The sequence below is a fragment of the Cervus elaphus genome, chromosome 30 (genome assembly GCF_910594005.1).
Source record: "Cervus elaphus chromosome 30, mCerEla1.1, whole genome shotgun sequence".
Lineage (NCBI taxonomy): Eukaryota > Metazoa > Chordata > Mammalia > Artiodactyla > Cervidae > Cervus > Cervus elaphus.
The window spans coordinates 32,012,492-32,035,411 of NC_057844.1; the positions used below are offsets into that span (position 1 = coordinate 32,012,492).

Consider the following 22,920-nt stretch of genomic DNA (forward strand, 5'->3'; position numbering starts at 1 on the left):
CCCAAAGTATAACTGAAGCCCTGTGCAGGCAAGGACTGATTTGCCCTGCTTATCATTGTACTACCAGCATGTAGACTAGTGTCTGGTACCTTGCCGTTGTTTAGATGCTAAGTCGTGTCTGATTCTTTTGTGACTCCGTGGACTGGCCCTATAGCCTGCCAGGCTCCTCTGTCCACGGAATTTTCCAGGCAAGAATACTGGAATGGGTTGCCATTCCCTAACCCAGGGAATCTTCCCCACCCAGGGATTGAACCCATGTCTCTTGCATTTCCTGCATTGGCAAATGGGTCCTTGACCACTAGTGCCATCTGGGAAGCTCAAGATTAAAATATTATGTCAATGAACAAGCTGTGTAAAAAGGCCACTTTAAAAAGACTAAAGGGGGACTTCCTGGTGGTCCAGTGGTTAAGACTCTGTGCTCCCAATGCAGGGGGCACAGGTTCAATCCCTGGTTGGGGAATAAGGATCCCACATACTGCTTGGTATGGCAAAAAAAAAAAACCCTAAAGGACACTTGACTGGGAGTGAGACCATAGGTTTGTTTGTATTTTTACATTCTTTATGCTTTCCAATATATTTCTCAAGTTTTCTGTATTGAATGTTATTTTTTATAATCAGAAGAATACAAACTATTTCAGCTAACAAAATACAGCCTCTGGTCTGGTCAAGCCCAATTTATTTCAGAACCAGCACTCGGTACATGTTCATTCCAGGGTCCTGCCTCTTCTCAATGCCCCTCTTTCTCCCATCACCTCTGATAATGGTTTAGACTTTAACCCGAAGCCCACCGCCTCCATGCTGCCTTCCCTGACTTCCCTCTTAATGAGCTCCTCCCTGCCCAGACTTCACATTTGATTGGCTCTGCCATGCTACATGTATTTATTCTCACTCAAACATTTTCTGTTTGCTGGTGTGTGCGTGTGTGTGTCTGAGAGAGAGTGTGTGTGAATGTATGTTGTCTTTGGTATGAGTTAACTGTCCCTCAGCAGACACCACGCCTTAGCCTGCCCCTTCCCACCATCAAGTCTCAGCCTCAGACTAAGCAGTCAGTACTCAAACACATGGTGACAGTACTTGGTACTGAAGCAACTGGGTCTGGAAGCTGGATCCCCCTCCCTCACACCGGCTCCACAGTAACGCTTCAACCTGCATTTCCTGAGCACCTGCTGTGTGCTGGGCACTCGCTATCCATGTTTCCATTATCGAGTGGGAACGGCTTTCACCGTCACCTTAGGCGAAGGACACGGAAACAGGTGAAGTAACCGGCCTAAAGGGACACAGCTGCAGGCGGTAAGGCCTCGATCAAAGCCCAGCCCACACTCTTCACCACCGTGACCAGCGAAACAGGCCTGCCTTTGACCCCTGAGCCACAAATGTGCCTTCCGTCTGACTGCACGCTCTCGGTTGAGTTCCCTAACCTCCCCAAAGCTCAGGGTCCATGTTTGTAAGAAGGAGACAATAAGCCCTTACAGGATGATTGTCAACACAGGAATGCGGATTGGGAGGGAGGCCCAAAAGGGAGGGGATGTGTGTATACTTAGAGCTGATTCACGCTGATGCAGGGCAGAAAACAACAGAACACTGTAAACCAGTTATCCTCCAATTTAAAAAAAGACAGGAATGGGGTCTCACTCTTGCCTGGCACACAGCAGACATTGAGGAAATGGTGGTTGTTATCAGTCAAAAGGGGAAAAAGGTGGCAGAAGATGAGATAGTTAGCATCACCGACTCAATGGATATGAATCTGAGCAAACTCTAGGAGATAGTGAACGACACAGGAGCCTGGCTTGCTGCAGTTCATGGGGTCTCAGAGTCAGACATGACTGAGCAACTGAACAGTTGCTATTATTATTATTATTATTATTAGGTATACTCCCTCTTTGGGGCTTCCCAGGTGGCACTAGTAGTAAAGAATCTGCCTGCAATGAGGGAGCCCTGGGTTCAATCCCTGGGTCGGAAAGATCCCCTGGAGGAGGACATGGCAACCCACTCCAGTATTCTTGCCTGGGAAATCCCATGGACAGAGGAGCCTGATGGGCTACAGTCCATAGGGTTGCATAGAGTTGGACACGACTGAGCAAGTCACATACACATACACACTTCCTTGACATGTGCTCTTCCAAGGTACAGGCAGCTACCACACCTTTCTCTCTGGCCTGGGTCAGACCCGCATCTCCAAAGTGGGGGCTCAGAGCTCCAGAAGGTGCCACGAGACAGCCTGGACAAGACCAAACCAGCAGCGCTGGCCCAGGTGAAGCAGAGCTCGGATTTCCTCGTCCGAAGGCATAACGATAGGAAGAGGGTTGTGTCACACACGTGGCTGTTTTCTCTGTCATCCAGGCCCACTAATGTAAACATCTCTCACTCCCCAGGAATTATTTTAGGGCCGGGAAGCAGCACGCTGTTTATCGAGAGAGTCACGGAAGAAGATGAAGGCGTGTATCACTGCAAAGCCAGCAACCTGAAGGGCTCGGCGGAGAGCTCGGCCCACCTCACCGTGCAAGGTAAACAGCTGCCCACACACCTGCTTCCCCGTTTGATGAACTTGCCACCTCCTGGTCCCCCGCTGTCCTTCCAGTCGGCTCCTTTCCCCGACTTCCTTCTCCCCTCCCCATCCCACTGGGCTGGGCTGTCTGGTCCCTCCCCTCAAGGCCGAGGGGGAGGACACAGGCCAGCCACCCTGGAGAGAGGCCGCCGTCTGAACACAGGCTCCAGGGGAAAGTAGACCCTGGAAGATGGGAGAGCCTGTCGATGCCAGAGCCGTGACATTGACCCCCAGAGAATGGCCAGAGTGGCCACGCCTGTGAGAAAGAAATCCAAGAAGACAGAAGCCAGGCATAGACAGAAAAAAAAAAACAAAAACCGCATGCTGGAAATTATTTATTCTTTTCCCAATCCCCTCGAGTTACACATACACTGGCTCTTCCCCGCATTGTTATAAGCCTGTTTTTAATCCAAAATAGGCTGCAAACTGGGTTTCCCAGGCGGTGCAATGGTAAAGAACCCCACTGCAATGCAAGAGACCCAGGTTCGATCCCTGGGTCAGGACGATCCCCTGGAGGAGGGCATGGCAACCCATTCCAGTAGTCTTGCCTGGAAAATCCCATGGACAGAGGAGCCTGGTGGGCTACAGTCCATGGGGTCACAAAGAGTTGGACACGACTGAGCACAGCACAGGCTGCAATATACGATCAGAGAGAAGCCACCCATGGTAAGCAGACCACGATGAAGAAAACTATTCCACAGGCTTCCTCAAACAGTTCTGCTGAGCAGCAAAACCCAAAGAGGCCACATCCTAGCCTGGGCTTTGGCCACGTGGCTTCCATTCAGAAAAGAGATTAGACCTCGATTTTAATTCTCCCGTGCCAAAAATTGTCCAAAAGCATGACATTTACAGCACCATAAAGTCTTCAAATTGGCACCTCTTAGGTGTACACATCTATGACTCACTGAGGGTTCACATGTCGTTCAGTAGCCTATTTGCAAATGCTCCCCAGGAGACTTCAGAGTATGTAAGAATTTCCGAAGGAGGAAGTAAGGGAGAAGGCAAAATTCATCAACTTTTCTGCCCTGGAAACTACACTGCTTAAAGATGGTAACTGACAATTTATCATCCCCATTCTTTTCTCTTTTTTTTTGGCTGCACCTTGAGGCTTTCCAGATCTCAGTTCCCTGACCGGGGATTGAACCCAGGCCATGGCTGTTAAAGCATAGAGTCCTAACCCTAGACCACCAGGGAAATTCGCATCAATCCCAGCCTCTTACAAGAAAATGATCCTGGAGAGTCTCCTGAAAAATCTGAAACTACCACCAATTTAGTTTCAGAAAAAAGTCAAGGGTAGCATTTCCCACACCCTTTCAGTTATGGTCCTATTTGTCTCCCCAATCATCCTTGTTTTAAAGTATCAATTCATTTGCTTACACACGACGAAGATAACGCATCAAGGGTACCTCTCTCTTTAACACCTCCTTCTGTAAAGGACTGTTCATTGATCTTTTAACAAGGACTCCAGACTGCATCAGGGAGGGTGGGGTAGAGATCTGAGAAGGGGGTGCCCCCAGAGAGCGAGGGGTTCTCCCTGATCCTCAATCCTGAGCTCTCATGGGTTGGGAGAAGCCCTTGCCTGAAGCAGAGATATTTACGCAAGTTCGTAGATGACCACTTCCTGACCCTTCCCCTCTTCTGCCAGGCTGCTCTGAGTTTCCTAGAAGCCCCGTTGCTTCATGACATGGGTGAGTCTACCCCACCCATTGGCTGTGACCACCACTCTTCTAGCTGCCTAAGTCTGCTGTCACCCCTCTTGCTGCTGTGGCCAGAGCAGGGGCACTGTGGAGCCCCAGGCTGGATTGGGGGCTAATGAGCCAGGGTTCTGGCCATCAGTCAGCCTGACTCACAGCAGAAGGCTAAGCATGGCCTGGGTCCACCGAGTTAACACAGCCTGGGATGTCTTCTGTCCAGGCGCCTCCCTGTTTCAGGCGAATACTCCTTATTCTCTAGGGCCAGTTTAGATGATTTCTGCTCTGTTATATCCTCCAGGATGAAAGCTGAGTCAGATATATGTCCTTTTCTCTCCCCGCCCACACCATTTTTCTTTGATCTTGAATCAGACCTCACTCTATTCTTCCTTTTGGGATTAGTTAGGAATCGATATGCTTCTCTTTGGGGGCTTGCCTGGTGGCTCAGGGGTAAAGAACCCACCTGCCAATACAGGACATGCAGGTCCAACCCTGGGTCGGGAAGATCCCCTGAAGGAGGGCACGGCAACCCACTCCAGTATTCTTGCCTGGAGAATCCCATGGACAGAGGAGCCTGGTGGGCTCTGGTCCATGGGGTCACGAAGCGTCGGATAGTGACTGAGCACATGCGTCTCTTTGCTACTGAATTACAAGCTTTTTGAGGCAGGAGCTGTGTCAACCAGTTGTTTGCATTCCCTCCCCAGCACTTAATAGGAGACTGGTATTTACTTAGTACTTTTATTTAGTACCTTTATGTGCAGGCCCCAAGCTAGACACTTGACAAACTGAATCCCACTAACTTCATGAGAATCCAAAGGAGGAGTATTATGCTTGGTCTAAAGATAAGAAGATGGAGACTTGAAGAGGTTAAATTACTGGCCCAAAGTTGCACCATGAACACGCAGCATGGCCAGGACTTATTGAATCTAGGTCTTTGCAAACTGCAGAAGGAAGGTTTTCATTGTCCCGAAGCACCCCGGGAGCTTGTCTGCAAGGCCCTAGGGTGTAACTGAGCCCGTGGACTTCTCCAGCCCTGCCCTGCTCCTTGTTGTCCTGTCTCCCCGCTTCTAGATAGCTTCCTCTGATTCCCCTCCCACAAATGTCATGCTTTTCAGCAAAGTCAGGCAATGTGGTCATCTCTCCAAGTTTCTATCAACCTGGATCATTTGCTCTTGAGGAAATGGGAAGTGATTTTTATTGAAAGGGCCACATCAGCTGCCATGCAGCTGAGCTGACCCCTGTCATCTGTAGACGTCATCCCTTCCCTCTCAGACAGCATTCCTCCTCCTCTTGCCCTCCTCCAATCCACGCCCAAGTCTAGAGTCATCTTTTTACAGGACTCATCTTTTTAAAAAAATTTTTATTAGAGTATAGTTGATTTACAGTGTGTTAGTTTCAGATGTACAGCTGAGTGAATCAGTTCCACAACTACACATACTCACTCTGTCTTAGATTCTATTTCCAGACAGGCTATTACAGAGTATGGAGCAGAGTTCCCCATTCCATACAGCAGGTCCTTATTGGTTATCTACTTTATACAGAGCAGTGTTAAACGACTAATCTTTGACATGTTTCTCCCCTGCTTCAGATTCCTGCGGGGGTTTCTGGTCACATTCTCCTCATCCCAGTACACCAGGTCCTCCTCCAGCCTCAGCTCTCATCCCCCTCCCCATGCCCCAGCCCCTCAGCTGGGCTAAACCAGAACACACCCCGTCCCCCTGGTCCTCTGCCCTTACACATCATTCTCCTTTGGTCTGAACAGCCTCCCTTCCCACTTGTTCTCCTTCAGACAATCCTGTTCTCACCTTTTATTCTTTATTTTTATTGCTGTCCACTTAATTCACAACACTGTGTTAGTTTCAAGTATACAGCTAACTGATTCAGATATATATATACACACATATATATACATATATATATATACACACACATATATATATATATTCTTTTTCAGATTCTTTTCCATGACAGGTTATTATAAGATACTGAGTATAGATCCCTGTGCTACACAGGGATTGGTGTTTACCAATTTTATATATAGTAATCCTAGTGAAGTGAAAGTCGCTCCAGCGTGTCTGACTCTTTTGCGACCCCATGGACTATAGCCCGCCAGGCTCCTCTGTCCGTGGGATTCTTCAGGCAAGAATACTGGAGTGGGTTGCCATTCCCTTCTCCAGGAGATCTTCTTCACCCAGGGGTCGAACCCACATCTGTCGCATTGCAGGTCGATTCTTTACTGTCTGAGCCACCGGGGAAGCCCATACAGTAATCCTACTCATTTTTAAAAATTCACTTTTACTCTCATGTCACCTTCTCTACACCTGCCCTCCAGTCTCACCATCATCCCCACCCCGTGCTCCCACAGTGCTTGACATGGACATTTGAGGCAATGCTCATCACTGCCTACTATTCACATTTTTATTCCAGAGCCCCTAAGAAATGTTTGTTAGATTAACCTATGTAGAAAACCATCACTGAATGTCTGAAAAAAGAAATACATCACTATACTGTTGAGGGCAACAGAGAGGAGCCAAATTAAATTAGTTGTTAACTCAACAGCTTATCTATTTGCCCAGGACTGTGCAGGATATGGGGGGCTTCCCTGGTGGCTCAGATGGTAAAGAATCTGCCTGCAATGCAGAAGACCTGGTTCGATCCCTGGAGAAGGGAATGGCTACCCACTCTAGTATTCTTGCCTGGAGAATCCCGTGGACAGAGGAGCCTGGCGGGCTACAGTCCAGGGGGTCATAGAGCGTCGGACACGACGGAGTGACTAACATTTTCACTTTCATGCATGATATGGGCTTTTGAGAAATGCTCCCTAACCTCCATGTGCTTTGAAAACCTCATTGAAAGGTGATTAAGGGGGACATGAAACCACTAGAACCAGATCAATAGACGTTTTGAGCGCCTCCTACAGGTAAAATAGACTAATTGGTAGTAAACAGACCACACAAGGGCTAACGGACTTCATAGAGGCCGAAAACGATAGGGAGAGTGACTTGACCTTTGAACAAAGCCTTGCAGGATGTTGGATTGGCCAAGTGAGTGAGGCAGGAAAGAAGACAGAGAGTTATGTGTAATTCTGGACCTCCCACATCTATATCACCCTTGACAGTGACAAAATCTAAATAATTCTCAACATTTCCTATTGGCTAGTCCATTGACTTCTCTGAGGAACTGGTTACTTTTTAAAACATTTTATTCTGTTGAAGCACAGTTGATTTACAATGTTGTGTTAATTCCTACTATACGGCAAAGTGATTCAGTTTTACATAGACACACATTCTTTTTCAAATTCTTTCCATTATGCTTTATCACAGAATATTGAATATAGTCCCATGTGCTATACAATAGGCCCTTGTTGTTTATCCATTCTACATATAATAGTTTGCATCTGCTAATCCCATCTGCTTATAGCCACATAGTATTATTTTTGTTTATGCAGTCAGTTTTCATTTAGAGGTAGGTAACTCCACTTTTACCCTGAGGGGGATTGTTTTCTGGCATGCCGGCCTTACAAGTAGGATTTTCTACCAGAAATCCGTCCCCTGTGAGGACCCTGAGTGTTGTCTCCAGTCCCCCACACTCTGGGAAGCCATCAAAACTGAATTTGCTGTCTAAAAGGTTCTGTAAAAACCCTCAGAGTATAAATGCCTTCACAATCCTACTCAACCCTACTTCATTTCCACTTTCATGCATATTTGGGCCCATTGTGTCAGACTGTTTTAAACTTTTATGAAGATTTTTGAAAATACCCAGTTGTTTTAGGTAATTTCAGGGGGAGAGTTGATGCAAATCATTTAGCCTTGAGGTGGGGTCAGAACTGATTCCTCCCACACCCTGAGGAATTGGTCCTTTTGATTCATGACCTCTTTTTCCTTATGGGGCATCAATCTTCAATATCACTTAGAGAAACGGTATAATTTACAAGGTAGCCGCAGCTGCTCTGTATATGGCTTCTTACTTTCACCCATAATTGCCCCCGACAGTCATGCTTTTTTGAGTCCTTATGTCTGCTTTTTATAGTTCTCTTTCCTCCTCCTTTGCTCTCTTTTTGCAGCTTTTTTCCTGCTCTCTGAGTGACTGCTATATCTAGCCTCTCTGCTGAAAAATCATGGTTAGCTGAGAAATTACCTGATCAGCCATCATCAAACCACACCTGAAATATCCACACCCATTTCTAAGAGAAGCATAAACAGATGAAGCCATATCCTAATAGGGTAATGATAAGGCAGCGCAAGGAAAGGAGGATGTTTAGTCTAAAAATGAGTCAACTTGGGGAGAGGGGGTGACATGACTGTTTTCTTCAAATATTTAAGGCATTATCAGACAGAGGAGACACTGGCCTTCCTCTTTAACACTCCAGAAAAGAGAACCAGAACCAAGGGAGGGAGATGGTGGCAACATTTCAAGGAGACAGGTTTCAGTTCCCTAGAAGAAGATAATCTTGAATAGGAAGAATTTCTGAAAGTTGATATTACGTGGGCCTTACAAATTAGATGCAGTATCTTGAATAGAAGTACTCTGGGCTCATTGAATAAAAATTTGATCCTTGGATGCTGTTCAGAACAATTAAAGGTGGTACCTGCTTAGTAATTTCATCACTGAAATGAGATTCTTGCTTCTGGAGTCTAAATCACTTCTTCTCTCTCTGCTGGCTATGAATTAGGTGCATCAAGCTGCAGACTTGGCTTCCTAATATATGCAACCTAGACCCTCCCCCCTGACCTATATCTTGTCAGGTTGAGTTTAGGAAGTGAAGCAGGGCAAATAAGTTGTGTCTGTGGCTATGTTTAACAGATTGAAAGAGGTTCACGCATTAGCCAGGAAGGAAACTGTCTGCTCTTTTTATTTCCTTTGAAAAAGGATTCTTATACTCCTAGATAAAACAATGTGTTATTTTTGTATCTGAAAAGGATGAGCGGACTGGGGAATCAAAGTGGCTTCTTTAAATAATCACAGGTCTTGTTTGGTTTGGACTGCCCAGGAGCACATGTGGAGTGCTCAAAGGGGAAGTGCTAATATTAAAAACAATAAAACTGTTACTAACCAAAATAATTTCTGAAATTAACAGCCCTCCATAGTCCATGGAACTCAACGGGACTGTTACAATGCAAGGGTGGCACGTTTTCATCCGAGGATTTAAAATAAACTTTATTTTATTATTAAAAGTAATAACTACTATATATGTGTGTGTGTGTGTGTGTGTATTGGGTTGGCCAAAAAAATTTGTTCTGGTTTTTATACAGTGTCACGGAAAAACTTGAACTTTTGGGCCAACCCAATATACATATACACACATTCTTCTAACACATTTAGGCTTTGCTATTGAAATAATAGCAAAGCATAATAATAGCATTTATAATTATGCAAGAGAAAACAACTTGAAGAATAGCTACCATTTTTAACATTTGTTAAAAGCTTATTTGTTTTGTTGGCTTGTGTCAGGTCTTCTTTGCAGCACGGGGGGCTCAGTAGCTGCTCTGGCAGCATGTGGGATCTTAGTTCCCTGACGAGGAATCAAACCCACATCCCTGGCCTTGCAAGGTGGATTCTTAACCACTGGACCACCAGGGAAGCCCCTATAATGTTTTTTGAGGATGACTGATGGATGCTAACAGGTGTGGTTTGTGAATTTTGTGCCACAATAACCTCACAGTGACACATTTCAGGAAAGGATGCACACGGCAGGGAGGATACGCTACGTTCCTTGACCAAGTCCCAAGTGTAAAGAGAAGGAAAAGCTTGGAACAGACTCGTCTTAGGGACCAGCCTCTCCCCTCCTTCTGAGCCTCCTCTGAGCTCTGACACAACTCTCTGCCCTGGCTCTCCTCGCACTAGGAGATAAACTAATTCACATGTGATAAATGTGATAAACTAATTCACGTGGAGATGTTGGTGACAGCTGTCACTCCTCTCATGGGTTTCCCCAGGAGAGGGGAGAGAGAGTTGAGCTGGCAGCTCCCTGATTTCACCCGGGAGGGCTGGGGGCGGGCTGTGCGTGCCTTTGTACTGAAACCTAAACAATGACATAAAGCTGGCCTTGATCGAGAATGCAAAAAATGGTGCTGGAATTCAGTTAGAACATCTCACGCTTGTTGACCGTGCAGTGCACCATTTTAAGCACATAATATGCATCAGTCTTCTTCGCTTTTGCAACAATCCAAGGAGGGATTTTTTTCTTACAAGTGAGAATCTGAGGCCCCGAGAGGATGAGGGCTCTGTCTAGGGTTGTGAAGCTGGGAAGTGGTGGCGCTGAGAACGGATCCCTGTTTAACCACTCTGCTCGCCTGCCCCTCCACCTGGTGGGGAAGAGGCCCTGATCTGAAGTCAGGTGCATCCCTACCCATGAGCCATGCAACCCTAGACAGATGACTTCCCTCCTGGAGCCTCCGTTTACTCATCGGCAAAATGGGTGTGAATTATGGCATGCCAACTGTATAGGGTTGCTGGAAGGATTAACAAACTTAACAGTGCATATGGCATATGATAAAAACTTCTCAAATATATGAGGAGAATGGCAGGCTACAGTCCAGAGGGTCACACAGAGTTGGACACAACTGAAGCAACTTAGCATGCACGCTTTTTTGTTAATATGATAAAGTGAATTCCATTTCGACAAAACTTGCTGTATTATCCTTTTTCTAGACTTAGCCAGTAAGTCACACAAATGGTGTTCCAGGCCACAAAATTCCTATTTGACCTAAGGCTTTAACTTACTATGATAAAAATGTGTTACAGAACTGATAGAATAGCAACTTTAAGTATCTTTACCTAAAGTTCCTCTTGAAATGTACTTCAAATTTAATCCAAATACAGTATGTCCATACCTCACTTTCCAAGTTGGTGTCTGTATACCAAACTACGTAGTATACATATAAGGCTTCGTAATTCGTATGTATACCTAAAGTAAGCATGTGTATGTGTGTGTGTTCAGTCGCTTCAGCCATGTCTGACTCTGCGACCCCATGGACTGAAGCCCACCAGGCTCCTCTGTCTGTGGGATTCTCCAGGCAAGAATACAGGAGTGGGTTGCCATGCCCTCCTCCAGGGATCTTCCCAACCCAGGGATCGAACCCACATCTCCTGCTTCTCCTGCATTGGCAGGTGGATTCTTTTGTGTTGTACTACCAGGGAAGCCCTCATAATCAGTATGACAGTCAATCTAAATGTCCAATCAGCCTTAGAGAAATTATACAATAAGGATAACTTGATTACTGGTTACTGATTTGTAGGTCAAAGGAGCTAGCCTTGCTTAATTTACTCCCATGGGCAGCCAGGTTCAGGTGTATTGATTGATTTTCTTTTTATCCATATATAAACATTTATTGAGTCTTTCACTAGGCCAGTGCTTGAGATGCAGAGTGAACAAGAAACACCCTTCTCTTGATGTCCCAATAGCATAATGGGCAATAAACCCACATAAACGGTTCCCTCAAATTAGAACAACACCAGAACCAGAGAATAACTCCTAAGCCATACTGGGTGTCAGGTCAGTTTCTCAGGGAAAGTAACTCAGTGGTTTACAGAAAATGGTCAGTACTTGGATCAAAGTCTGATTAGTTTTAGAAGGAAAAGCAAATTGTGTTTTACACAATATGTTTGGATGAAAAAAAAAATTATGTTGCAGTTGAAGTCCAAAAAGTAATAAGAGGAGGACTTCCCTGGTGGTCCAGTGGTTAAGACTGTATGCTCCAATGCAGGGGGCATGGGTTCGATCCCTGGTCAGGGAACTAACATTCTGCAGTGTGTGTGCGTGTGTGTGTGTGAAGGCAAGAATTGTGTGTGTGTGTGTGTGTGTGTGTGTGTGTGTCAAGGCAAGAATACTGGAGTGGGTAGCCATTCTCTTCTCCAGGGAATCTTCTCCACCCTGGGATCAAACCTGTGTCTCCCGCATCAGGCAGATTCTTTACCGTCTGAGCTACCAGGGAAGTCCGCATGCCACATAGCAGGGCCAAAAATAAAAAATAAATAAAAACAAAAAGTAATAAGAGGATTTTTTTAAAAGGAAAGGAGAGTGAAGCCTCCAAAATAACACCTAGTTTTATCCATCTCCCCTGTGAGGTGGGGCGCTGTTGCCACGTCCACACTTTAGGGATGGGGCTGGTGCACAGAGTCCCCGATCATACTCACAGCTGTGTGCAGGGTCAGAGAAAGACTTCCTTCTCTGCAGTCAAGGCAGGCCTGGGGCTGGGGCCCTGGCCTCTTGCTGGGGAGTTGCCCTCACTTCTTGGGAGGCACCACCCAGCTACACCGCATGAGCTGAGCTGCCTGGTTCTGCTGCCCGTTCACTCAGGCAGTCTGGGGCCACAAAGAGCCACGTGTCCCGGCCGGGGTCATGCTGCCATGTCACACAGCCCAGGTCTCATGCAGACAGCGCCACCCACCACCGTCAGAAAGGCTCAGGGCAGGATGGCAGGACACAGCCAAGCTCTGCAGACTCTAGACAAGACATGGCACCTTCAGAACTCAGCCCTACCCCCTCCTGCCCTTCCTACCCCAGCAGGGACGGGACGAAGCCTGGGGGGGTAACTGACATGGCACGTTCTGGGCAGCCTGGTCTGCAATCTGAAATAAGAGGTAAAAATACCTGACCTCTTTGAATCGGTCACCTTCTTGTCATCATCCCATATAAAAACACCCTCGTACCACGTCCACGCGGCACTCTCACACCCATCAGACAGGACGGATGGCCCTGAGATCCAGCGCCAAGTCCCGTTATTGTCAAATCCACCCATGTTCCCCCGCCTCCTACGCCCGCCATGTACAGCTGGGCTCTTTCATGCACCAAGTTCATCAGCCGACACCAGCGAGGCGAAGCTGGGTCCAAGGCAGGCCAGTGTGTGGATGTCTGACCCCTGAAAACACAGCTGACAGCGGATGGGAAGAGATGCTGCTGAATTAGGTCAACCTACAGCGGACGACCCTCATGGTTACTTTCCAAGTGAAGATGGAAATCAAGTTACCGGACAAGACAGAGGCAGAGCCCGGATACCAGGTCTCACAAAATGAATTCAGTTTTCAAAAAACAGTAACAGAGTATTAAAATAGATCTTTCCCTTCTAACCAGTGTTCATCGAAGATGTTTTTAATGAGCTGATTCCTTAAATGCCTAAGTGCACCCGGACATCTTCAGTTCCACTGCAAGGAATCTGCCTGAGTAAGGACTGTGGAATTACTTCGGGGGTCAACTTCCTGCCCCTGGGAATGCCGTGGGAAAGTTCCCACCGTGGGCGGGGTCTCTCCAGGTCAGTCCTTGCAGAGACTGTATGCAGACCTTGCCCAGTCCCAAGATGTTCTCGGCTCCTCCAGCAGCCAAAAGCCACTGTGCCCCGAGCAGGTCCCAGTCTGGTTTTTGGTTTCACAAAACATATCTGCAGCATAAGCAAAGACACGAGTGTGTGTGTGTGTGTGTGAATACTGCAAGGAGACATTAAATCTCTCACCTCAGGGGCTCATACGTGCGCAGTTGCTCAGTCGTGTCCAACTCTTTGCGACCCCCTGAACTGCAACCCACCAGGCTCCTCTGTCCATGGGATTCTCTAGGCAAGAATACTGGAGTGGGTTGCCATTTCCTTCTCTAGGAGATTTTCCGGACCCAGGGATTGAACCTGTGTCTCTGCATCTCCAGCATTGCAGGGGGATTCTTTACCACTAATGCCACCTGGGAAACCCAAGGAAACCCAAACTCATTAACTTGGACTTACTGTCTTCCCACTGAGAGGACCCATACTGAGAGAAGAGGGGGTCATGCCTGGAAATTTCTCAGTCGATCTCATGAGGTTCAGGGACCAATAACCCCAAGCTGCCAGAGCAGCAAATGAAGCCAAGTTCACTCATTCATTCAACCAACACTTTCAGGATGCCTGCCTACCATGTGCCAGGCAGTGTTGTCCTCCGCACCGGAGGCATCACTGTGAACGAGAACCACCTTCTGCTGCTTCACTCAGAGCTCTGAACACACCTGTCAGTTCATACCTGAACACCAGAGCGTGACCTCCTTTCCATGCCCCTTCACTTACCACCACATGCCAGCCCCCAGAGCAGAGCCGGGGACTCAGGTGATGTTTTATATGCTTATTGGGTGAATATAAGGGAACGGGAATTTGTCCTAAACCCTTTGAAAGCTTCATGAAACTCTCTAGAGACAAATCAAAGTATGACTTATCCACCCAATGGTGTGTGGGGACAATGAGAATGAGTAAGGTGTGACCTCACCCCTGGGAAGTTGATATCCTGGTAGAGAAACAGTGAAGGCAACAGCACAGAGGTGGAAGGGCTGGTCTATGAAACTACTGGTTATGAAACTACAAGTATTTTGATATAGAGCATGTGGGGCGATGGTTGGGCTGCAGGAGATGAGACTGAAGAAACAGGTGAGGTTGGGCAGACAGGATGTAAGAGCTTGGGTTTCTCTCATGACAGTGCTGGGGGCAGGCAGCAGTGATGGAATTTAAGGAACCCCATCACCTTGTTGACAAAGGTCTATATAGTCAAAGCTATGGTTTTTCCAGCAGTCATGTACAGATGTGAGAGTTGGACCATAAAGAAGGCTGAGTACTCTAGAATTAATATTTTTGAATTGTGGTATGGAGAAGACTCTTGAGAGTCCCTTAGACAGCAAGGAGTTCAAACCAGTCAATCGTAAAGGAAATCACTCCTGAATACTCATCGGAAGGACTGATGCTGAAGCTCCAATACTTTGGCCACCTGATGGAAAGAACTGACTCACTGGAAAAGACCCTGATGCTGGGAAAGACTGAGGGCAGGAGGAGAAGGGGGTGGCTGAGGATGAGACGGTTGGGGGATATCACCAACTCAATGGACATGATTTTGAGCAAACTCTGGGAGATGATGAAGGACAGGGAAGCCTGGCATGCTGCAGTCCATAGCATCGCAAAGAGTCAGACATGACCGAGTAACTGAACAACAGGAGGGAATCTGTGATTTGGCAAGATTGCGTGGGCTCGAGCAGAGGAGAGACTGGGGGCTCGAGGCTAGGAAGCTGCTGCGGTCATTCAGGGGGATTGCAGGGGCCTTGACTTAGGTGGTGATCCTGCGGTAGGACAGGAGGAGAGGTTTTCATGAGCCATGGAAGCAGAATAAACAGGAACTGGGGGTGGGCTGAAAAGAGAGGAAATGCCAGAGTCCCCTCCGGATGAGAAGGCACACTGTGGCGGGGACCGTGGCCCATAGGGACTGTTCGTACACGGTGGCTGAATGGAGACGAGAAAAGAGGCTTCAGTTTTTAGCTTACGTATTTGCTCCTATTCCGGGCAGAGAAGCTGCACTGGCTCCAGCTGCCTGCGGCACTGAGTTGAGACCACAGGGATGCTCAGAATTCTTGCCCCGCCTCCATCAGAGCCCTACCGTTTCCCAATTCTGGGTCATCACTCACACCTTCCCTCTGCCTACAGTGCCTTCCCCTGCCTTCGCCCCTGGAGGTCAAGATCCATTTCAAGTGTTACCTCTCCCTCAGCCTCCAAACTCCCTGCACCTCATTTCTTTGCATTTGCCTTAAGCCTCCTGGTTGGGCTGTAAGTGAGCTCCTGGTAGCGACAGCTTTCCCTGAGTTGCCTACCCGTCTCCTTGCCTGGAGTCGGATTTAATACATCTTCACTGAATTAAAACAAAGAGCCCAGGGACTTCCCTGGTGGTCCAGTGGTCAGACTCTGTGCTCAAAAAGTGCAAGGGCCCCGGGTTCGATCCCTGGTCAGGGAACAAGATCCCACATACCACAAGGAAGATCAAAGGTCCCGGATGCTACAACTAAAACCCAGCACAGTCAAATAAATAAGTTAAACCAAGAGTCTCCGCCCCCCAGGTGAAGCCCTTATCCATGAAATGGGGATATTCTTGCCCCCCTGCTTCATAGGCAGGTGTGAGGACTTGATGTATAGTAAGTGCTCAATAGAAAATACCAGCATCCACATCACCATTTCTTGGGGGTGGCGGGAGCGCGGTGCAGGGCAGGAGGTGCCATGGAACACAGCATGCAGGATTTTAGTTCCCCAACCAGGGATCGAACCACTGGCCCACCAGGAAATTGCCTCACCATTTCCAAAGGGAATAAGTTTCACTTGATCTTGGCCTCACTTGATACTAAGTCTCTGTCTCCCTTTAATGGGCTTCCTTCATAGCTCAGTTGGTAAAGAATCCGCCTGCAATGCAGGAGACCCAGGTTTAATTCCTCGGTTGGGAAGATCCCCTGGAGAAGGAAATGGAAACCCACTCCAGTGTTCTTGCCTGGAAAATCCCATGGACTGAGGAGCCTGGTGGGCTACAGTCCATGGGGTCGCAAGAGTCAGACATGACTTAGTGACTACACCACCACCAATGAAAGTCAAGGACAAGGGCATCCCTTTAGAGCTCCCAGGACACTGTCCCCTGGCATCGAGAAGCAGGGAACCTCGGTCCTGGCTCACTGGGGCATTCCTTTAAATCCCAAGGAGGATCCTTTCTGGAAGCGTCTCTTGGATACATTGGGTCTTTTCTTTCTGGTCATGGGGAAACAGTACTCAGCTTTCATCTCCAATTCTGAGGAACAAGGTGATGGGGAAGAATCAGCTCCAGCAGATCCCTTGGCTCAGCTCCACCTGAGGAGGAGCCTCGGACGTGAGAGCCCCAGACGTGAGTGGTCCAACCCAGAGGGTTGGCCTGTCTCTTCCAAGAGGAGTGAGTGGGTGATTGTGACAGTCCTGGAGCTTTATTTTTATTTTTAAAGTCTACTTTGAAGAAGTTTGTGATTCCCCAAGGAGACTTTTTATGTCTTTTTTTTCTTTTTCTTTAGAATTTCCTCTCAAACCCATTAGGGAGATTTCACATCATCCAGATTTAGCACTTTAATGAGGTCTTGTTCCTGCCTTAATTTTTTTTCCCATTTTTAATTTCTCCTCTGATTTTTAACTCACTATTTCTGGAGTTGTTGGCAAACTCCACAGCAACATTTCTGGAAAGTCTTTTCATTTCCATGCGAGTTTATGACGATAATAGCATGAACCCTGCCTGACCCAGAAGGTGAGAGGCTCTGTGCTGGGAGCTGATTGTGTTCGCCGTGATGAAGCACTTGGGGGCCACTGACCTTTTTCTGTCAAATCACAGACCCAGGGGTTGTGAGCTGCTGTTTAGCGCCCTCTTGGTGTTTTTATCTCTCCAGGGACCTCGGACAAGTCTAACCTGGAGCTCATCACTCTGACGTGCACCTGTGTGGCTGCAACCCTCTTCTGGCTCCTGTTAACACTTTTTATCCGAAAACTGAAAAGGGTAAGAATATTTCAGATGAAATTCTATGCTCCTTTTGGCAAAAATCTGCCACAAGGCCCAGTGGCACTGCTGGTATAGTGACATCATGCTAGATTTCCCCCAAAAATGCCTGCTCCCCCAAATGCCTGATGTCCAGAGCAGGCACTGAACAGGTGAACATGGCAGATGAATCATTAAACTGTCTCTCAGGACTTCCCTGTTTGTCCAGCAGTTAAGACTCCACGCTTCCACTGCAGGGAGCAAGGGTTCAACCTCTGGTCAGGGAACAAAGATCTCGTATGCCTGATGACCAAAAAAAAAGAAAATCCAGAAAACAAACATCTCACCCTAACATGGGGTGTTCAAAAAAAAAAAAAAAAAGCTAGAACAATGAACAGATGACTATGTCCCACACACAGAAGGAACATCTTCCGTGTAAAATGAAGTCTTTAAATTCCACACGAGATCTGAGAAATATTCATTTTCTTAATCTCACTCTCTTCTAAGAGACAAAAAGGAAAAGGCAAAATAAAGACCCACCTCTGTCTTATCTCTGTCTGCTGTTCCATACTCTGAGCCCCATGATAAAATTAAGTTCTTCAGCGTGTGAGGCTCAGGGTGGAATTCAAGACATCAGATTCCTATCATTAGGCCTGTTGGCACAGCTTGTGCTTCTCCAAAGTTTACTGGGGGGGGCGGTGGCGGGGGGCCAACACTCATTCGTTCATTCATGCCTTAAATATTCCCCAGGTGCCCGCTCAGGGCAGAAGCAGGCCCTGCGTAGGGCTGTCTGGTGACAGCGCAGAGAGGCTGCTGTGTGTAGTCTGGGGAGAGACTGACTGTAGCACAGGCAGACGTCAAACGTGACTCAGCCGACTGCATGGCATGTAAGGGAGGGGAAGTCTGCAGGCAGAGGCGATGCGGTGAGGACAGACTGACCTGGGCAGAGGTGGGGCCGACGGACGAGGGGAGGCCGGAGAGGAGAGGCTGTCAGGCAGGCCCCGTAGGCCGCGGGAAGCAATTTCCTCTGTGTTTTAGAAGAGGAAGCCTTGGCCAGGTGGGCCAGGGGTGGGGTTAAGCAAAGATAGGTGATTGTAAGTGTGAGAGACCTGTGTCCGGAAAGACGATTTCAGACTGTATGAGGAGAAAGGACCAGAGTGGACAAGATTGAATAGAGAAGAACCCAGTGAATAGAAGAATGCAGTCCAAGTCAGAAATGACGGTCGCTTAGCCCAAAGGATTAGACTTGAAGAGATATTTAGGAGATAAAATCAATAGGACTTGTAAAGTACCAAGGAGAGACCTCCTCAATTTCTAGAGCTGTATTAGTCCTTATTAACAGGCAAGTCTTTTTTTTTTAAGAATGATTATATTATTTTTATTTAAATTTTTTAATTTATAGAGACTAGTTTTGGTTGCTGTTAAAATACATTGAAATATAATATATAGAAGAAAAATATATCAAAAAACAGTTATCTTTAAGTAGCTTTGAATTAGAAAATCATTACGTAACATAATAAGCTCCTCATCTCTTATGCTTTAATTATTTTTTTAAAAATCACTTTAAATTACTTTCACCATTTTATAAGCTGAGTGTTTGTGGCACATTTGGGGAGCTCTTTATGTCATATCTCAGTTAGTCCTTTGAAAAACACAAAGATATAAATACATTATTATTCCCATTTTAAGGAGAGGGAAACTGAGGCTCAGAGAGGTAAAATAACCTGCCTAGAGTCACTCAGCTAGTTAGAGTCGCAGCTGAGTTTTGAACCCAGGTTGTATGACCTTAGACTCGCTGTTCAAAACCAGGAAGGTATACTTCCCAGTGTTGGTATGTCAGCTGGCGGCCCTCCTGCACGGTGAATAAATAACCTGAGGCTTTTGCTGCAGGGAGCGGCTGGTTTTAAGACAGGACAAGGAAAGCCACTGCTTTCGAAGGAAGCAAAAGTTAAACAACGGGATTTGGAAAGGGGAGGTACAGCATATAGGAAAACACATCTAACAAAAGCGGAACCTGCCAAATCTGCAAGGGCGGTACAAAGACTGCAGAGTTCAAAGGAGGAGCGGGCAGAGAAACTTCAGAGAGAGCTCCGTTTAGAGACAGACTTTGAAGGTTGCGGCTGGAAGGAAAGCAGTAGAAAAACAGTCCACCCTCACTCTGGCCCACTCTCCAGGTTAGGGAAAATGTCTGGGTACTTTGCATATGGGAGCTTAGTGGAAATAACACTGGAAAGGCACCCTGGGACTCAATCGAAGAGGTCCCCTGTATGTCTAAAAAGTTAGAAAATTTGAATGTCAATGAGAAAGGATGAAGGCAAGAAATGACCATCTCAATGATAGAATACCTATAGGATTTGAGAAGTAATTGGTTTGGGAAGGCAAAGAGGAACAAGGCATCAAAAACATATCTCCAGCTGATTTCTCTAACCGCTGTGTAAATTCCTCACTGATAAGGACTGTATTTTCTCTTTTCATCCTCACCCTGCACAGGCCAACTAAAGCTAATATTTATTCATGCTTACTATACACCAGGCCTCTCGAACAGCTTTTCATAGACTATTTTGCATGATATTCATAGCAACTCTATGAGATAAGTACCACTACTGACACTGTCTTACTGATAAGGAAACTAGGCTTAATAAAGTTAAGCAACTTGCCCAAGGTAATGTGTAGGTTCTGATTCAAACCTAGGCCTCCACATCTGGGCTCTGAAGCACCTGACCAAGCAATTTCCATGCCTAGCACCCAGTGGGTGCTCCGTGTTTTTGTCAGTTGAAAGAATAAGCATCAGTCAACCGAGATTCTACCATCAGGCTCGTCTCAAAGCCCTTCCTGAAGGTCTGTTGGGTATCTCCTCTCATCTGCCTTGAGACAAACCATAGGATTCCTCAGGTGCCATGTGGGCAGACTGTCTTCCGTGGCCTGCTCCCCTGGCTCGGTCACTACCCCTGCCCACCTCTTTCAGCTCCCACAGGACCCAAGCTGTCCCTGGCTGGGTTGCAGCTCTTCCTGGGCTCTTGGAAGACTGGAGATCGTGTCTCATGGCCTTGGCTATCACGCACGCTGAGAGCTGGAGTCATGAAGTTCCTCCATCCATGCCACTCATGAGCACCCAGCACCCTGGTGTGGGAAAGAACACTCCTGTCCAGCCCTGCAGCCTCGTCCGAGTGTCTTTAAGTGCGCCCCACCCCCCCGCCCCCAGTCTACCATGCTGGCAAACGCAGCTCATGACAAACGTGCTCCCTATCTGTCTCCATTTTCCACTCTTTGTGGAGGCCAGGCAATCTTCCTGCCCTGAGCTATCTGTCACACATTTCAGTGATAATTTTTGTGAGAAAGAGGCAGATTGCGAGTGATGGATGAGGTGAGCTGTGACAGTCCAGGACGGGGTGAGTCAGGGCCAAAGAATGTGGGCGGGTGTGAAGTCGAATGTATGGGGAGGTTTGTCTTCTCTGCTCAACTCTGATCCTGTTTAGGGAAATGCACAGAAAGGAAGGGCCCTAAACTCATTTAAATGAAGTGGAAGTAACTTCTGGACAAGAGTTATCAAAACCCAGCCTCTATGGGCAAGCATACTTCTTTTCTGTCCTGCCTATAGAAATGCAGTCAATTCTACAATTAATTAATATGAACAGGGTATATCACCCATGAATGTGAACCTAACACACTAAATGTAAATCCGTTTACATGTGAGCTGAAATAAAGGGTATGTTCTGGGCTTCATTTGCATCACCAAGATAAAACAAGTACTAGAAGATAGGTGTCACCTTATTTATCTGACATCTTATTACACCAGCGGCCAAAAGAACTTGGAATATAGCTGTGTGTAAGTCTCACCCCTTTGCCTTTGAAATAATCAACTTCTATTTTTTTTTTAATTTTGTTTATAGCAAATATTTACTATTTCTTAACTTCGATTTCTCACTGAAGACAAATCTTTTTTCTTTTTGTACATTTTTCCTTTTTCATCTTTTCCCTGCCTGTGAGTCACAGCTATGTATGCTAAATATATAAACTTGCAATGTGCTGAATAACCTTGCATTTTACATGAATTTTAATGTAAATACTCAAACAGTTCAGATGAATCCAGTCCATCTGAATAGGAACTCACAAAATTTTGGTCACCAGGAAACTTGTGGCGCCTACTTGCTGGTGTATTCCTTTATTCTTTCAGAAGGGCTGACTGTTTGGTGTTTAAGTTCTGAGCTCAGAACCCTTTTTCTGTAATTCCTCCAGGTAAATCTTATTCTAATCTCACTCTAGCCTTTTCAGGTTGCTGCAGCAACCAAGGGGCCTTCTGGGTGTCTTTAACCACTTCATATGAAATGCACTTCTCCACTGTCCCAGGGATCCTGGGTTTGCTTGGCCACTTTAGCCTTTCTTACAGATGCAGAAAAGCCACAACCCACTGCTGACCCATCTGCCACGCATATTCCTGGAGAATGACCATGGAAAGTTATTTATAGTCATTGTTTGGAATGATTTTATTAAAATACTTTGCATTTTTTCAGAGAAGATTATTATGTGATCACTGCTTGGTGGTGGTTAGTTGCTAAGTCCTGTCCGATTCTTTGTGACCCCATAGACTGTAGGGTCCCACCAGGCTCCTCTCTTCATGGAATTTCCCAGGCGAGAATACTGGAGTGGGCTGCCCTTCCCTTCTCCAGGGGATCTTCCCCACCCAGGGACCAACCCACATCTCCTGAACTGGCAGGTGGATTTTCTACCACTGAGCCACCAGGGAGTTTCTGATCACTGTTTAAGAAAAAGCGTTAAGGTCACTGCAGAATCTGAGTGCATTTGGTCCAAGACAGGACAGTGGAGGGGGTACCAGAGAAACACGTTGTGAAAAGAGTAAGGAGTGGCTTGATGGAAATTTCATGCTCGCCTGTGATGCATCTATGTGCATGCAGAGGGCACATCTTGCTACTGACCATGTGGTTTCAACCCAACGAACCAAAATAGGAGCTGATGATGCCAAGTATTATTTTACATTACATATCTGGGTTTAAGTTGTTCCCTGGTTGGTGACTCTGAGATCTCTTTATTCCTTAGTCGTCTTCTGAGATTAAAGCTGACTACCTGTCAATTATCATGGATCCGGATGAAGTTCCCCTGGATGAGCAGTGCGATCGGCTCCCTTACGATGCCAGCAAGTGGGAGTTTGCCCGGGAGAGACTTAAACTGGGTAATGTATTTGTTCCCTGGATTCCTAAACCTGCACCAAGCACCCACTGCCCACAAAACACAGCGCTCTGAGGGAAGCAGAAGTAACTAGGTGCAGGGTTCTACCCTCTAGTTGCTCAAAGACCAGCAAGGGAGATGGACGTGGAAATAAAGAATTCTCTGGAATGGCGAGACAGCAGGTCAAGGGGACAAGGCAGCCCCTGTCCCTTCTTTCAGCAGTCATCGGGCATCATCACCGAGCCGCTGACACGC

At 46.8% G+C, this 22,920-nt stretch overlaps 1 protein-coding gene across 1 annotated transcript in view; it reads left to right on the forward strand.

Annotated features, from left to right (window-relative positions):
- FLT1 (fms related receptor tyrosine kinase 1) overlaps positions 1-22,920 on the forward strand; it is a 197,793-nt gene that overhangs the window by 136,373 nt on the left and 38,500 nt on the right. Inside the window, exons 15-17 of the mRNA XM_043891526.1 lie at positions 2,373-2,504; positions 17,396-17,502; positions 22,537-22,669. Coding sequence (XP_043747461.1) covers positions 2,373-2,504; positions 17,396-17,502; positions 22,537-22,669 — 372 coding nt within the window. The remainder of the gene's footprint in view (positions 1-2,372; positions 2,505-17,395; positions 17,503-22,536; positions 22,670-22,920) is intronic.